Source organism: Medicago sativa, chromosome 4 (genome assembly GCF_051527215.1).
Source record: "Medicago sativa cultivar Bolivia chromosome 4, Bolivia_mono, whole genome shotgun sequence".
Taxonomy (NCBI): Eukaryota; Viridiplantae; Streptophyta; class Magnoliopsida; order Fabales; family Fabaceae; genus Medicago; species Medicago sativa.
In genome coordinates, this window is record NC_140752.1 from 88,070,497 (window position 1) to 88,086,768 (window position 16,272).

Sequence of the window (16,272 nt, forward strand, 5' to 3'; positions counted from 1 at the left end):
TCGTCTGACTATTGTAATCGCATACTTGTTGGATACATTGATAAAATTACGTCACAATCTTCTATCATAACAATATTTTGGTTCAACTCATTAGTCTCTAAATCTTTTCTAATAGTTTATCTTAAAGTTTTTTCTAAGTCTTTCTTTACCTTTGATGATCTCACAAAGTCACCATCTTTTCTTTTCTACTATAAGTGATATCCAAACTCTATATTATTTTTTATTCTAATTATATCTCATTCTAGTCGGTAATCCGAAATTGCACAAAAAGTAAAATAAAATAAAGCTTAAATATTTGATTCGTCCTGCAAATATGTAACTTGTTTGCTTTCGTCCTTGTAAAATAAACGGAATCCGTCCTTACAAAATAAAATGTTATTTATATATATATATATATATATATATATATATATATATATATATATATATATATATATATATATATATATATATATCCATGTCTGGTGTTAGTTTATGGCTTACGGTGATGACGTGTTCGTTTTTATTAGATTTTTTTTAGAGACGTATTTGTTAAAATTTAAGTAGCTTAAATAACACGGGACCAAAATAGAAATGATGAAAACGCATCAGGGACTAAAAAAACAAAAGAATTCCAGATTTGAATAAGAATTGAGAAAATAACATATTCAGGAATTCTAACACTTCACAATTCACTAGTTTTCAATTCATGAACGATTGAAACATGTGTGAATCCCTCAACTAAATTTGTATTGATCACCAAATTAATAACGAGACTTTGTGCAAAATTTGAATCGAAAATTTAAGAACAAATGAACATGAAAAATGGCTCCATAATGAAATTTGAAAGCAAATATGAATTCATCGAATGTTTATATATGAAGAAGAGAAGGTGATGAAAAAAAAAGAAAAAGAATGGTAGAAATTTGTTATATGTTTGGATTTTTTTTGTCAAATAACCTAAGGACTAAAAAAATTCATCTTTAAAAGATGAATAAGTGGATGTTCGGAGATTGGACCAATTGAGATAAACTACGATTACATATTTTTATTATGATTCCTATGATTCCAAATGTATTTTCATCAATTCTTTTTTTTTTGAAGAAGCTAAATTAGCCCATCCAAATTGACACTGGTTAGAATCGATCCTGAGACCTCGAGGAGGAGCACACTCCCAGATCCCAAACCAAGGCCAACCCAAGTGGGTTTATTTTCATCAATTCTATGTTGTCCCTATGTTGATTAAGCTTCGTTTTTAATAAAAACTAGAAAAATATAATAGTGTTTGCACTTTGCATTGAAAGATGTGCCGTTAATTTCTTAAAAGTTAAAAAAAAATGTCATTTTCAATTTAAACTTCGTTTTTTGACTTCCTTAAACAGTGTCCTAAGATACCGGTTGACATAAACCTAAAAATTACACATAAACTCTGTTAGCCCTAAATTAATGCCATGTCAGAGATATACCCCGAACGTCTTATTTTGCAATGCCTAATTCTTTTTTTTTTTTTGTCAAGTAGTCCAGTAATTAACTGATTTTTACCGGGACAAAAATAGATAAATTTGCATATTTACAAGAACAGATCCAATATTTTTTCTCAAAAAACTGATCAAATATTAGACCTAAAAATAACTACCGACTATAGAAAATGAGAAAAATAGACAACACATCAAAACCATAATGAATCATAATTATTTATCAATAACTTATGCATGACTAGATCACCCAAAAAAAAAAAAAAACTTATGCATGACTAATGACTACATTATCACAATAAGTTAAAAAATGAAAGAAATAATTTATACACCTTTCATAAAAATAATAATTTGTACACCTAATAAATAGCACCATAGTCAATACCAACAAAGCTTGAATGGAGGTACATTTCTATCACTAGAAGAAAAAAAAAATCACAACACCTCCAATTCCAATCCAACAGAACCCTCTCCACTCCATCCATCCATGGCAGTGGTAGCTGCTCCCAAGAAGAACAACTCAATCAACAAGAAAGATAATCCAAATCTTCTATTGGGACGTTTTGAATTAGGAAAACTCCTTGGCCATGGAACCTTTGCAAAAGTCCACCTTGCTAAGAACCTCAAAACAGGTGAATCCGTAGCTATAAAGATCATAAGCAAAGACAAAATCCTTAAAAGTGGTTTAGTTTCACATATCAAACGAGAAATCTCCATTCTCCGTCGTGTTCGCCACCCCAACATTGTTCAACTCTTTGAAGTCATGGCTACAAAGACAAAGATTTACTTTGTGATGGAATATGTACGAGGTGGTGAGCTTTTCAACAAGGTTGCTAAAGGTAGGTTGAAAGAAGAAGTTGCAAGAAAATATTTTCAGCAGTTAATATGTGCTGTTGGATTTTGTCATGCTAGAGGTGTTTTTCATAGAGATCTAAAGCCTGAAAATTTGTTGCTTGATGAAAAAGGTAACCTTAAAGTTTCAGATTTTGGTCTTAGTGCTGTGTCAGATGAAATTAAGCAAGATGGGTTGTTTCATACTTTTTGTGGTACACCTGCTTATGTTGCTCCTGAGGTTTTGTCTAGGAAAGGGTATGATGGTGCTAAGGTTGATATTTGGTCTTGTGGGGTTGTTTTGTTTGTTTTGATGGCTGGTTATTTACCTTTTCATGATCCTAATAATGTTATGGCTATGTATAAGAAGATTTATAAAGGTGAATTTAGGTGTCCTAGATGGTTTTCACCTGAGCTTGTTAGTCTTCTTACTAGGCTTCTTGATATTAAACCTCAAACTAGAATTTCTATTCCTGAGATTATGGAGAATCGTTGGTTTAAGATAGGTTTTAAGCAAATTAAGTTTTATGTTGAGGATGATGTTGTTTGTGATCTTGATTCACTTGATTTTGATGGTGATGATAGTAATAAAGTAGTAAAGATCGATGATCATCGCGATGAAGTACTGGAATCAGTATCAGAAAATGAATCGGATTCTGAGGTTGTGAATAGAAGGATCAGGAATCGTGGTTCGTTGCCAAGGCCTGCAAGTTTGAATGCTTTTGATATTATATCGTTTTCGCAAGGTTTTGATCTTTCTGGTTTATTTGAGGAAAAGGGCGATGAGGCTCGGTTTGTGTCAAGTGCATCAGTGCCAAAGATTATATCAAAATTGGAAGAAGTTGGTCAAATGGTTAGGTTCAATGTGAGGAAGAAAGATTGCAAAGTTCACTTGGAGGGTTCAAGAGAAGGGGCAAAAGGGCGATTGACTATTGCTGCCGAGGTCTTCGAATTGACACCTTCTTTGGTGGTGGTTGAGGTGAAGAAAAAAGGAGGTGATAAGGTTGAGTATGATAAATTTTTAAACACTGAATTGAAGCCTGCTTTGCATAGTTTAACCAAGGAGGAATCTGCAGGTTCTTCATCTCAAACTACACCAGATGAATCTTTGCAACAACGTGCATTTTCTGATTCTGCCATTGACAAACATTCAGATAGTATTGAATCTCTGAACTTAGATACCTGAAGAATGACATTGACATATAATAAGATAAAGGGGTAATTTTTTGTTTATTATAGGCTGTGTATGTATGGTACTTTTTCTTTCTTTCTTTGTTCTGTTTTTCCAGATTTGTCCTGTTTTTTTCTTTCATGTTTGTTCCTTGACTGGAGCATTAGATGCTACTGTATTTGTTTGTCCTAATAATGTTGTAAGAAGAATGCATATTCAATTTGAATATACTCAATGGAATATACATGTCCTGTTTTGAAACATTAATTGTTGTGCATTTTATTTTGACAAAATAAGTATGCAATTTTGTGTTAATCCCTGAGGTATTTGAGTTGCTTTGGATTTCATGTATATACCTAGCATTATCATTAAGAGAAGTGTTATTTTGACAAAAACGTCGACACCATATGTCGATATCGAATGAAATGCACCAGAATGAGTATTAATGTAATCCGATGACAGAAAAAGTAATATAAAATCAAAAACTATATTCTAATATGGTGTCTATGTCGATTTTTATGTCGACTAAACATTTGTTCCTTATTATTAATCAACATGTCACAATAACAACTTGTTAAAACTTAAAATAGTGTGTGTGGTGTATATAAAACTAAATCAGGTTCAGAATTCAGATCTTTTTTCTTCCACCAGTTTCTGAAGGAAGGAGGAAACAAAAGTTTTTCTTTAAAGGGCTATTTCCCAATCACGGGCATTTTTCAATCATAAAATAGATTGATATTGATTGGTTGAAGAAATAATATAATAGATTGGTTGGACTGTTTCTCATCACTCCAAATATAAGGTTTCAATTTCATCATACTGGCCCTACACACATTTACTAGTGGCTGACCCATACTGCTTATTGAAAGAACACAGACCGTGAGTTAGGTTGAAGAATGACCCTACAAACCTACAAGTGGTGCCTATTAAATTGACTAACTATCTCAAGTATACCAAGTATGAATAAACTCTAATAAAGAAACCTTTACTTACATTGTTTGTATTCAATTTGAATATGAACTGAACTTTGTTTTAATCTATGATCTCATGAAAAATAAATAAAAATTAAGTTCCAGTTGACTTGTTAGAAAGTGCACACCTTGGTGTGTAACATTATGTAAATGCTAGCACAAATTTCCCATTTCTGGAGTATTTGACACTTTATGCTGATGCAATATATGCAGGCCTGGGTTGGACTAGAACAAGTGACTGTAGATTTGTCTTCTAGTAACTAGTAGTATAACTCATCCTTCACTAATTACTAAAATTCATGCTTGTTCCTTTTTGGGGTCCAGAACAATATGAATCCATGCTTTCAAATAATTCAATTGTAGGGGCCATAATGGTTAATGGAACCAATTATTTAGGACCCACTTTGCTGCTAACTTTGCTTTGTCTCCTTTTTCTGTTTATTTTTTTTATGTAAGTTTATATATTCAAAACTAACCTGGAAGTGGAAGGCTGAAAATGGCAATGGATGGGGGTGGAGGCTGCTGGAGTTTTTCATTTTAAATTTGTTCCCACTTGATTATGAAAGAGTTTAATAATTAGGCTTAAATGCACTTTTGACCTTCTATGTTTTAAATAGTTGCGATTTTGGCCCCCTAAGAAAAAAAATGGATATTTTGACCCCCTATGTTTTGTTTCTCTTTTGATTTGCTGATTTTGACCAAGTCAACGCATATGTGGCATGCCACGTGTGTAATTAATTAATTAAAAAAATAAAAAATCGAAAAAATCAATTTTTAAATAAAATAAATGAAAAAAATAATAAAAAATATTAAAAAATTCTGGAAAAATGAAAAATAATAAAAAAATAGAAAAAATTCCAGATTTTAAATTAAATAATTGAAAAAAATTTAAAAAATCAATTTTTAAATTAAATAAATGAAAAAAAGAATAATAAAAAATTAAAAAATAATGAAAAAATTCGAAAAAAATAATGTCAAATTTTCCAGATTTTTTAAAAAATTCGAAAAAAATACGGAATTTTTTTTAAAAAATCCGGAAAATTTGACATTATTTTTTTCGAAATTTTTTTTTCAAATTTTTTCCAGAATCTTTTACAGAATTTTCTAATGTTGAAAATTTGACATTCTAAAGGCGCAAGGAAACGAAAAAAATATACACAAAAACACCGACGAGAATACAACTTGGCCACAAATTTGGTACATATTTCTTCTTTAGGGAAATGAATGTTTCCATGACATTACTTTTTCGAATAAGTGATTCTTGGAATTGGCCATGAATTTTTGTCAAAATTTTTTCGTTTTTTTAATCATTTTTATTAATATTTTTATTTTTCAAGAATTTATTTCATTTTTTTTGTAATATTTTTTCGTTTTTTAATTTTTTTTATTTTTTCATTATTTTTCATTTTTCCAGAATTTATTTCATTTTTTTGTAATATTTTTTCATTATTTTTTTCGTTTTTTAAAAAATCTGGAAAATTCGACATTATTTTTTTCGAATTTTTTCATTATTTTTTAATTTTTTATTATTCTTTTTTTCATTTATTTAATTTAAAAATTGATTTTCTGGATTTTTTTCATTTATTTAATTTAAAATCTGGAAAATTTTTAATTTTTTTATTATTTTTCATTTTTCCAGAATTTTTTAATATTTTTTTATTATTTTTCATTTTTCCAGAATTTTTTAATATTTTTTTATTATTTTTTTCATTTATTTTATTTAAAAATTGATTTTTTCGATTTTTTATTTTTTTAATTAATTAATTACACACGTGGCATGCCACGTATGCGTTGACTTGGTCAAAATCAGCATATCAAAAGAGAAACAAAACATAGGGGGTCAAAATATCCATTTTTTTTCTTAGGGGGCCAAAATCGCAACTATTTGAAACATAGCGGACCAAAAGTGCATTTAAGCCTAATAATTATGCAAGTACGGCGTAGTTTTTCTAAGCAAATATCGATAAGATTTTGTTTTTACAAATGTGAATTGATGCCTATCATCAGATTTTCAGCTCACATTAACCATAAACTTTTTCAATTCCCAACACTCCACATCATTTTCTCTCTCTTATTCAACACTCATTCAACTCGTCTCCAATGGTTTTTCATTCAACACTCTACCCCATCACCTTTTATTTCTTATTCTTATTTAATTTTATATTTTTGTTTTTATAATTACATAAAATTACAATTATCGATTAAACTTATAAAAGCAATATTTATTTTTAATCCTTATATTTAACTTTTTAATCAAAAAACAAATGGTTTTTGTATTATACAGAAATGACTAAAAGTGACAAATTTGTAGAGATGTCAGCATGCAACGTTTAATGATATATCCATACCTTCTTTATACTGTACCGATTATAAACCATTGAGAAATGATAGTCATCATTATTAAAAAGAAAATGATAATGCCCTTTTACTCATGGTTTGAAGAAAGCATGGTATATACTAGTTTCATTCATAATTGAATATGAATAGACCTGTATAGAAGAAGTTCCATGCTTCATTGGGACCAGGATAGCATAGCAATATATAATACATCATGATTTGTTTTACATTCCAAGGTCCATCAACAAAAGTACAAATTTACAACACCCCACTTGCAACAAAATAACATAACACACTTCCATTGGAACACAAGAATAACTATGGTATTAATCATATGGACTTACAAAAGAACAAATGGAATTAAAGAAGAAAAGAATTTGAGTTGCAAATATCATATAGTGTCATCACAAAGCTTTATATTTTGTCAACTTGGTACAGGTTAGAGAGAGGCTTTGACTTACAAACACAAATAAGAGAGCTTAAGTGGCCTCCACCGACAAGATCTCAAGTTCAGCCCACCAGAGTGGAGAAAGTCTTGGCACTGCTTGATCAGGTGATATAGAAAGCACTTCCCTCAATTTGTGAGTTACTTCCTTCATTGTTGGCCTTAACCTCTGATCAGATTGAACACATTCTTTTATCACCTCACATATCACATCAAGTTCGTTGTCTTTGAAGGACTCGAGCGTGGGATCGATCAAACAGCCAATGTTTCGCTTATCATTCAAGTGCTCAGCAGCCTAGGAAATTAACGAAGAAGATTTATTTACTTAGACGCATGCAAGAAGGATATTGCAGCTAAAATTCTTAGAAAGGAGAGTTCTAAGGAGGGGGAAGGGGTGCAGATTCCAAACTTACCCAGTTCACAAGGTGACCTTGTTCTTCAGAGTATGGTAGTTTCCCAGAAATGATTTCAAGCAATAATATTCCAAAGTTATAAACATCGGTTTCAGGACCTTGGGGGGGTGGCAATTCAGATTTCTTTGATTCATCGCCAACTGTGCTGGCTGGTGATAATCCATTACTTCCAAAACTGATCTCTGATACCTGAGAAAGTGCAATAGAACAGATATTTGTTATATAACATACATCATAAGATAAAGCGAACGAAAGAGAATAGAAATGTGTATACCTTAGCAGCAAAGTCATCTGTTAATAATATTGCAACTGAATTAAGGTTGGAATGAGAGACTGGTGGATTGAGATCATGGTGCATGTACTGAAGACAATAAGCTGTGCCCATGATAACCCTCATCCTTGCACTCCAATCAAGATGTTCAATTTCCTTAACTGAAGAAAAGCAAGACATACATAGCATGATTCTTTTTTTTTTTTTTTTTGGTACGGAGAGCTTTTGAGTCTAATTGACACAAGTTTTCAGTTTTCAAGCTAATAACTTGAACAAAAGACGGTTACCATGTAGATGCTCGAATAAGCTTCCATTTGGAGCATACTCCAACACCATCATCCTTGTGAATGGTTCTTCTTCGTCACAGTAACCAATAAGATTGGTAAAGTTCTTATGGTTAACACGGGACAGAGAAGCAATCTGTAAGCATATAAGAAAAAAAAAATTAGCAACAGTTAAGTTTGAAAAATCAGAGTCCCTCTGTCAATTGAATTGGGATTCTCGATGTTATAAGAAGGAGAAAACCTTTCTCCTATAGGCCATCTCCATGTTCTTTGACCAATCTTCGGAAGAAGTAACAACAGTAGAATCAACAGCAATCTCAACTCCACTGGACAGTGTTCCTTTATATATGGTGCATTTTTCAAAACTGTTAATGATATTGCTGAAATCTTCACAGGCTGTCTCCAACTCTGCTCGATTCAACTTGGGGACCCCTGCATTTCATACAAGCGCAGAAAATAAGTTAACAGGAAATTCTAACTCGAGCGAGAGCATCCACATCACATTGGAGTCCTAACATGGTTGAATCGAGCAATTTTACAGCCACTGAATTGCTTGAAAATGGAATCTGTCCATCTATATTAGTCAATGATGTCTGAGATATTTGCAAGTTATCATCTCAATCAATGATTTTCATCAAATGTCAATGATTATTTGCTACTTAACAAACTTGACTGAAATGAGTTCTAGCCTAACTATCATCAAACATGTTAGAAGAATGTAGTGAAAGCAAGATCTAATAACCTTCCAAATATTAAGTGGAATAAACACATATCAGTCAAAATATGAGTTTTTTGTGACACAGGCTTTAATTTTATATTTTCAAAAAGAAAAACAAACATCCATCCGGTGATATGCTCAAGAGACAGTATTACCTGTTACAAATGCCTTCTGTAACTGTCCACTTATTCCTGTCTTCCATGGCTTTATTACTTTTGCAGCTCGTTTTCGCAAGATGCAAAACATGATCACGCTAAAAATGGCCAAGAAAATCACACCGAAGATAATAATAATATATTTCCAGAGTTTACTTGGAGCACCATTAGCTGAATTTGGTTGACTTATTTGATTATCATGTGGAGAACCGGTAGCTGAATGCAGTGGCGCAGAAGATTGATTTTGTTTCTTATGGGCATCTGGCACAGCCGGGAAAGATCCACTACTTATTGAAATTGGAATAATACTGATCTGTATAGCAGGTCCACCGCTATAAGGTGCAGCTGCAAGGTTATTGGACTGATCGAGCAACTTACGACGTGCAGAACTGATTAGATTTGATACATCTGGGCCAAACTCCGACTCGTCAGAACCTACATGATGCAAGGCATGTTTTGAAAGTCAATTAAAAGCATATATTTCAGTCTGTCACATACCGCAAATGAGTCAAGATTCTCTACTCACTAGGAAGATTGCCCCAGTAATTCTCCTCATAGCCATGAGAAGCGGCCTTTCCAAGCTTGAACCTTCAAATAAGAGCAGACAATTTTAGTAAGTTGAATGTGATGAAAGAAAAATATGTATATATTAAGATTGAAATGGGGAAAAATGCTGTCTACATACAGTTGCAGCGCCATGGCCTTAAGATATCTTTTAAGTGCTCCTTTAATTGGAACAGCCAAAGAATTTGCCTCGTTCCATTGCTTGAGATCTCTATACCAGATGCTGTTCACACCATGCACCAAAAGGTCAAACATTCTTGTTAACCGTATAAAAGATGGAACAAATTTGAGAGAAGTACACAAATCCCAGTGGATGATCATGCACAGATTTTATTTTATCACCCTATACAGACCTCTAGTCAATAAAGAATTACATTGCCATCGTGATGATGCATAAGATTTAACAGATGAATTAAAAGCTCCATCACAAGGAATATCTGTATCTACCAAAGAATTGCACAGGAACTTTACATCCAAACAAAATTAACTATTTCAGTTGTGTGAATATAGATATAGGAGATCTCAGACATATTCGCATTTCTCAAAATATTTGAAAACAATTAACATCGACATGATTAAGAAATCATAACTGTGCTGCATTTGATATATCTAGAATAAGTAAATACAGGCACAATGGCACATTGTAAGTTTAACCAACTAAGTAGAATCTATTTCACACAATGCCCGGCCTAGTCGAAATAATTTATCAAAAAACACCCAATATATATCAGTGATTGTATGAGAATAAATTGTGAGAAACGTTCTTAAATTATTTCGAAATAATTTACCAAAAACCACCCAATATATGAACGTATGCAAGAGAAAAAGAAGCATTCAATGGAATTACTATGATCCCTCACTCGGTCAAGGAGAAAATATGAAGATACGCTTACCAATGTGCAAACTTTCTATTTTTGCACTGAAATAAACTTGTCAGAGGTGATGAATAGTTGTCACTAAATAGTGATTTGGAAGGCAATCCCATGTTCCCGAGCTCTTGAGAATCACCACCTTCAATTTTATTGTCATGAACCAACCTAAGGAATAATAAAATCTCATTGAAGATATGCCAAGAAATCTTACAAAATAAATAAGCTAATAGAGTTAACTTACAATTGCTCTAACAACAACATCCTGCCAATTTCTGCAGGGATATTTCCTGTCAAGTTATTCTCCCTTAAATCCAACAACTTCAAATTGTCTAGATCTCCAAGTTCCTTGGGAATGGTGCCAGAAAAATTGTTCTTGCATAGCACACTATTTCAAAGTAACAAAGGTAGGGTATCCGAATTAGAAATAGCGTGAAATATAAATTACTAGATTAAGTCAACTGAACTGTTGGACTTTTAAACTTCTGAGAAAATAGCCTCTAATTTAATCTTTCAACGAAGAGATAGATTAACAAATAGGGTAAGATAGCGAAGAATCCTTACAGAGATTTTAAGTGATTAAGTTTCCCAAGATGAGGAGTCAATGTCCCTTCCAATGATTGCCCATTTAGGTCCCTGCAAGAAATAGCAAGAAGACACAAAATCCTATAAGCACAAAATATTCAACACTGTATTCACCTCAATCAAAATGGAAGCGTTCTTCAAACGTCAAGAACCGTTACATGTATTAGTCGTCGCTAAAAAATAACAGCACTGTCTCAATGGAAAACTTTAAAGGAGGAAACCAAAGGAACTTACAGGATTTGCACTTTACCATCAACACAATGAACTCCCTTCCACTTGCAAGGGTTGGAATCATTTGGATTCCAATTTAGCAGAGCACCATACGGATCAGAAATTATTCTTACCCGAAATTCCCACAAAGCAATTCCTGCGAAGTTCCATTCCAATTACAACAACAAAAACAATCTCACATCAAGATACAACAAATGTATTACACCAAATCCAAATAATCCATTGTAAGTTGTAAAAGGCTAATTCATGAAAATCACCTTCATCATTCAGAGACCAGCACAGTCGAATTCCCCAGATACAAATCAATCCAATATAAATTCTGAGCCATAATCCAAACCGATCCCATATGCATTCCATTGCAGTAGGAAGGCAGCGGTCGCTTTGGTAGAGACGCAGATTCGTATCTCTCTTTATAAGCTAGAAGCTATATGATATGTCAAATCATTGTACAAAATTTGGCAAGGTTTATCTGTAAATAGAAACCCTTAAGCCTTTTGAGATGAAGGTAACTAATCAACTAAGCAAAACTTGTATGTTACAATGGAAAGCAAAAATAAATGCAGCAGTTGGGTCCAAAGATAACATCAGGGTCTCTCATCTTTCTATGAATCCTTCCTTACAACCCTTCCCTCACCAAATACATAACCAAGCTTAGTATCTTCTTCTCAGATGATTCCCAACACTATGGTTTGAGCTGAAAAAAAGAAAAAGCACACCCACATAACCAATTAACTAACTTTTTAAAACCCCGAATTTTTTTTTTATGCAAAGCTGATAACAAAGTAACAAACCAAAAGCATAACAATGAAGAAACATGGAATAACCCTATTAGCAAGCAACCTTTTCTAGGGTATCATAAAAATTTAAATATTTTCCTAAAAGAAAGGGATAAAAATCTTTGTAGCATCGACATTTATGATCGAAGGCATGTCCTTGTGTCTGACACATGAGATGATGACATTGATAGATAAAAAGGTAAGAATTTGTAAGAAAGAATAGAATTACCATGCAAAAGGGAGAAAAGGGTGCAAGAAAAGGAAGTCCTTTGTTGGATTGTAATTGAAGAAATGAACAATGTGGAGGGGGGGGATTGATTTGAGAGCTTGAATGAAAGAGAAAAAAGGCAGCAAAAATTACAAGGAATTAATAGATAAATCGTATTAATTAATTAATTAATTAATGAAATGATAATCAAAGAATTAAAGCACAAAGATTCTTTTCTTGTAAATGCTGCCTTTTTCAAGATGATCTCAGAGGAAGTTCCTCTTTTCGATCATCTTCACCAAGTTTCTCTCTCTCTCCCCTCTCTCTCTATGTTACAATGTTTGTGTTTTTTTTTTTTTTTTCCTCTTTCTTTTGGTTTCTCTCTCATCTCATCAATACCCGCGCAAATTTTGCGCTATAACAAAACATGTTTTCTAAAACTAAAATTCTTTGTAGGTCCCATTGGCCCTTACTTCCGAATAACTCGGACGCGCTTTTGTTGTTGATGTCACTGTGATATTCTTATCTTACCCGAAAAGTTCCAACAAAATCCTTATTTTTTTTGCAGGGAAATGGTTTTCGTGCTCTCACGAATGTAACAGTGTCAATTGTTGTTAAAACGTTTCACATTTTTTAATTCCTTTCTGGAAATTCAATCGTTGAATTTATTCATCCTATTGAATCTATGATATGATCTTGATACCAGCTTTCTCACAGTATGACCAGTTGAGTTAGATATTTTTACTAAATTAGTATATTTTTATAAATTTTGACACATTTTAAATATATGAGTGGATGATTAGTAAATATGGCGATGTGTCGCAACTTATTAATTATTATCTCAACATGTGATTAACAACTAATTTGAGGTGGACCAAGAACATGGTTGCAATTGGTGTGATGTATTTGCAAACACTCAATTCAGTTTTCGAATAAGGTGAATGAGGGATTTTTGAAATAGAATGTGTACCTTTATCTTGGTGAATATATAATTTTATAACAAGGATTTTAGGAGAAATGGACTAGAATAACAAAAAGTTACCGTGCTTAAATTCAATGGATAGTTAATGAGTTGTGATGCTTAGCTATGTTCATTAGTCAATCCGCTAAATATAATTAAGCCCATATTTAAATTGTGTTAATCATTTCAATTACTAGAAAAGACTTAAAAAAAAAAAATTTGGTTAATCATATTACATGCACTTTTGGTCTTCTATTTTTATTAAAACTAACTTTTAGTCTCTCCATTATTTTGGTTAACAGCTATGCTATACATAGCGACATTTTTTATCACGAGCAGTTCAAGAATATAAATTGACCAATGAAAAATCAGGGATGGGCACAAATCAAGGAAGGGTTGTAACATACTTGGAAAGCAACAAATAAAGTGGCGAGTTAAATACACAGTCGGGATAAATTCTTGAGTTTCTTTCTCGTGATAAATAGCATTTTTGTTTGGTTAAATACTCTAGTGGCGAGAATTATACACCTTAATTGTGGATTAATGAGGAATTTTTAATTCGAACTCGCATCCCAACACATCAAATATCTCTACAGAACAATCCGTCCATTTATAAAACTTGGTTTTTAGTCCTCTTTAACCTTTGGGATTTTTTTTGTCCTACCTATTTTTTATGATATGACACGAATCGGATAAAATTTAATCCTTGTCATTAATCAATATACCCATATAATTATTTTTCTAATTAAATATATTTAAATATTAATATTTTTTATAAAATGATAAAAAAACACATGAACCAAAATCCTACTTGATGCAAACCCCCTTTATCAGGTTGAAGAAGGTGTAGTTGTGATTTTTGTGTGTAGATGAAGTGTTTAAGTTTGTTGATTTCTAGATCACTTTAGTCAGATTAGAGCCAGATTTGTGCTTTCCATGTGGTGCTGCATGCAACTCTTGAGAGATTTCTGCTCTTCCCCCTGCGCTTTTTGCTCGCATCTAGCTGAAAAGACAATTATACCCCTGCGTGAGTTAAGTCACACATCACTGTGCGCACGTTGGCCGGTGGTCAGAACTGAAGAACAAACGTTTTTTGGTTTTTGGTCAGTTTTTCAACATTCAATCTACACGTTTTTTTTACCAATTTTACACGTTTTTTTTACCACATTAATGGTATTTATAGCCTATACTACCATTCCCACCTATAAATACCCCTCCATACTTCCCTACTTCCTCACACCATATCACTTTCCCTCCCTCCTCACTCTCTCCCTCTAGTTCTTTTTTTTTTCTTTTTTTTCAATAGTCTCTTTGGGGGCAAAAGTGATCAGACTTCTTCGGGGCAAAATAGTGAGTAACCGACTTGGAGAAGTGATCAACCTTTGGGATAAGTTTAAATTTGCTTTTTTTTACCCCAGAAACTTTTTACTGTGGGTAAAAAGAATCTTCTTGGAGTATAAAAAAAAAAACCAGATTTAAATTTAGCCCAAGAGTTCATGATGTATTTTCCCCAAGAATGTTGGTCACTATTTTACCCCAAGAAGGCTGGTCACTTTATACCCCAAAAGGGTAAAAAGAAAATAAGTAGATTTAGTGAATTCGAATAAATTATTGTATCAATTATTGTATGAATTCTATTAATAAAATGAGATGTTGTTATATGCCTCAATTTTGCTCATTCCTTTTTATTTATATTTGCTTTTATTTTCTAATTTTGTGTTTAATGAATAAATATTAATTTAGTTCATTTCCTTTTATTTATATTTGTATTTATTTAATGAATAAGTTCGAATCAATATTTATTTGAAGTTCATAAATAAATTAGAATAAAGTAAATACGTAAATAAATTAATTTTAATAAAGTAAATAAATTAGAATAGAGTGAACAAATAATTTAGAAAATAAATAAATTAGAATAAAGTGAACAATTAAATTAGAAAATAAATAAATTAGAATAAAGTAAAAAAAAATCAGAATAAAGTAAATAAAATAATTTGAATATAGTAAATAAATTAAATAAAGTGAGTTAAGTCACTCTGCGTGACTTAAGTCACGTAGCGTAACTTAAATTGCGCACATTTTTACTTCTGCGTTACAGCGTTAGTTAACTAACATAGGGGTAGTTTGGGTATTTCAGCTGGGCGCGAGCGAAACTTGCTGGGAGAAGAGAAGAAATCCTCTTGAGATTCACTACCTTATTGGGCTGGCCTTTTTCTTTCTTGGGCTTTTCCTTGTTTCTGTTGCGGGCTTTTCCCACGAAAGTTGAAACAAATGTTTTTTCAACATGAAACTTACTTTTTCCACCCTATTTGATTTATTGTGCGCCTTATGTTGTTCAAATTACAGAATCCAAACAAAAAAAACATGAAACCATCCAAAACATGTCAAATATTTTGTATTTTAGGATCCGAACATGATGCGCGAGAAACTCATCAAATGGGAAAAGTATGTGCCTTTCAGCATTCACACGGTTCACAAATTTGATCAGTTTCCGTTGTAAAATATGTAAAAGTATAATTGGTACTATATAATAATAATAATAATAATAATAATAATAATAATAATAATAATAATAATAATAATAATAATAATAATAATAATAATAATCCACAAATTCTAGCTCAATTGACAAAAAATACTAAAATTGTTATGTCGGATGTCGTGATTGAAGTTCGAATCCCATTCTTTCACTTGGGCGCGTGTAAGTTTCCATTATTGTCATTTCATTTATCTACGGCAGTAATAATAATAATAATAATAATAATAATAATAATAATAATAATAATAATAATAATAATAATAATAATAATAATAATAATAATAATAATAATAATAATAATAATAATAATAATAATAATAAGAGTAAAATACACACCCCTCCCCCCAAAGATGGACTCGGATTCCCTGCTGTAACTGCAACACGCAGTTTCACGCTGTGGTAAATCTCAGCCATAAAACATTGATCCAACGGCTCAGATTTGTTCTGCTAGTTTTCACACAGTTTGATCTCAACCACTTATTTATGATC

The 16,272-nt window shown here is 32.0% G+C and overlaps 1 protein-coding gene and 1 pseudogene across 3 annotated transcripts; one reads left to right on the top strand and one right to left on the bottom strand.

The window, feature by feature from the left end:
• Positions 1–1,850: 1,850 nt before the first annotated feature.
• Positions 1,851–3,717, top strand: LOC146933337 (CBL-interacting serine/threonine-protein kinase 12 pseudogene; annotated as a pseudogene). The gene has a single exon (XR_015007433.1). The product of XR_015007433.1 is annotated as a CBL-interacting serine/threonine-protein kinase 12 pseudogene (transcript).
• A 3,204-nt stretch (positions 3,718–6,921) lies between these two features.
• Positions 6,922–12,685, bottom strand: LOC146933338 (protein MALE DISCOVERER 2-like). Of its 2 annotated transcripts, XM_085705129.1 has the most exons (14): positions 12,305–12,685; positions 11,557–11,768; positions 11,303–11,435; positions 11,048–11,119; positions 10,728–10,871; positions 10,508–10,651; positions 9,736–9,837; positions 9,577–9,638; positions 9,051–9,485; positions 8,419–8,609; positions 8,181–8,313; positions 7,897–8,054; positions 7,623–7,811; positions 6,922–7,504 (listed from the first exon to the last, which is right to left on the bottom strand). In XM_085705129.1, exons 2-14 carry the CDS (start codon positions 11,654–11,656, stop codon positions 7,244–7,246), a joined length of 2,124 nt encoding a protein of 707 aa, XP_085561255.1. In that variant the 5' UTR covers positions 11,657–11,768; positions 12,305–12,685; the 3' UTR covers positions 6,922–7,243. The 2 variants fall into 2 exon arrangements, with proteins under 2 accessions (XP_085561255.1, XP_085561254.1); XM_085705128.1 differs by lacking the exon at positions 12,305–12,685 and having other exon boundaries at positions 11,557–12,049.
• Between the last annotated feature and the right edge of the window lie 3,587 nt (positions 12,686–16,272).